Source organism: Nicotiana attenuata, chromosome 1, assembly GCF_001879085.1.
Source record: "Nicotiana attenuata strain UT chromosome 1, NIATTr2, whole genome shotgun sequence".
NCBI lineage: Eukaryota > Viridiplantae > Streptophyta > Magnoliopsida > Solanales > Solanaceae > Nicotiana > Nicotiana attenuata.
In genome coordinates this window covers 3723966-3725789 of record NC_031989.1, presented here as the reverse complement: position 1 = coordinate 3725789, position 1824 = coordinate 3723966, and the positions used below count along the sequence as shown (strand labels likewise).

Sequence of the window (1824 nt, the reverse complement as noted above, 5' to 3'; positions counted from 1 at the left end):
GGGAGAATTCCTTGAGAAACCCCCAATTTGAGGCATTATAAATATAAAAGTTAAATTCATTAGTTATCCATTGGTTATCAATTTTCTAGGTAGATAATATGGTTCTTATCCATATTTAACCCGTTTTTAAAAGTTCATTATCCAACCATATTTTAATAGATAATATGGGTGGATAACTGTTTTCTTTTAACCATTTTGCCACTACTACATACAGTTGTAGACGAAGAGCTTTGGGGTAAAAGTGAGAGTTGTAGCTGTGTGATATCAGGAGATCATGAGATCAAACAACAACCTCTTATAAAAATGCAACTCACACTGTTATAATAGACCAACATGATTCGGCTCTTACTTTCTTAGACCCTGCGCATATATAGCGAGAATTTAATGCACTGCTTGGTACTTATAATGCCTAAATTACATTGTTAGTTTGTCAATTGTCACCGTTACAATTATAACAACAACAACAACAACAACAACAACAACAACAACAACAACAACAAACCTAGCGAAATCCCACAAGTGGGGTCTGGTGTGAATAGTGTGTACGCAAATCTTATCTCTACCATATGAAGATAAAGAGGTTGTTTCCGGTAGATACCCTCGGCTCAAGGAAGCTGTCAACAGTACTAAAAAGGAATAGTTCACCCATAACAGGAGACGACAACGAGGACGACAACAACAACAACAACAACAACAACAACAACAACAACAACAAAAAACCTAGCGAAATCCTACAAGTTGGGTCTGATGTGAATAGTGTGTACGCAAATCTTATCTCTACCTTATGAAGATAAAGAGGTTGTTTCCGGCAGATACCCTCGGGCTCAAGGAAGCTGTCAACAGTACTAAAAAGGAATAGTTCACCCATAACAGGAGAGGCCAAAAATAGAGTTACATTTGTGCCAACCAACCGAATAATGATCAAGCATACATCTATACGTACCAACAAAATTAAAGTAAGGGCTGACATAATCTCTTTGCTATATCTTATGTGTATATAAATATATCATGTTCTGTAACTTACAAGACTATGTATCTCTCTCTATATATATCTTTACAAAAATCATCGTAACTCAGTGGTTGTTCTTCCCATGACTTCACGTTTACATGGATATGTTAAGGTCAATACGAGGTTTTTTCATGCTAAGTACAGGTGATGGAACAATTATATTGCATCGCGGACATCTAGGATTAGTCCTTGATATCAGCACATAAAGGAGACAACTTGGACAACCAGCAGCAAATGATGAATTCGCGAACGAAGTCATGTCATGATCAGTAATATTATCTGTATCCTTGATTGATGATATTGAGGAATTTGAAGTAGGAGATGATGTGATGGACATAAGTAGTACTGATTCTGATACGGAGCGCTTCCTCTTTAATGATTCCTTCTCTGCCCTTTCTAAAGCAAATTTTACTTTTTCAAGGGTGCACACGCTATGATTATAGCCCGATGATGATGATGATGGCGATGATGATGACGACGATAGTAGTTTTAGGTCTAACTTAGTATCCTCAAATAGACTCCGAGGAAAGTTGAGATCTTGAAATTTTCCAACTGTTTGATAATTTTGTTGCTCATTTGATGAGGAATAATTCGAAGAATTTTTCCTATGTAGATAAACTTTTCCTGACTGTTGCAAATTAATTCACCATATCAATATCATTATTCATAATCCAAATCATATAAGAAAATGACGCTGTATACAGAGGCAGATTCAAAATTTTTACGCGACGGGGGCACTTTATTCTGCTCAATCAGTGCCCCCTAAATGCTTTTAGTGTTCAGGGTGTCAACTGCTTTAAAATCCTATATATATA

At 36.2% G+C, this 1824-nt stretch overlaps 1 protein-coding gene across 1 annotated transcript; it reads right to left on the bottom strand.

Annotated features, from left to right (window-relative positions):
* On the bottom strand, positions 844-1639 carry LOC109239798 (the record flags this gene model as incomplete). Its single annotated transcript, XM_019406398.1, is given in 1 exon segment — positions 844-1639. A coding segment is annotated over 1 exon segment (536 nt), but the record flags the coding sequence as incomplete, so codon positions are not given.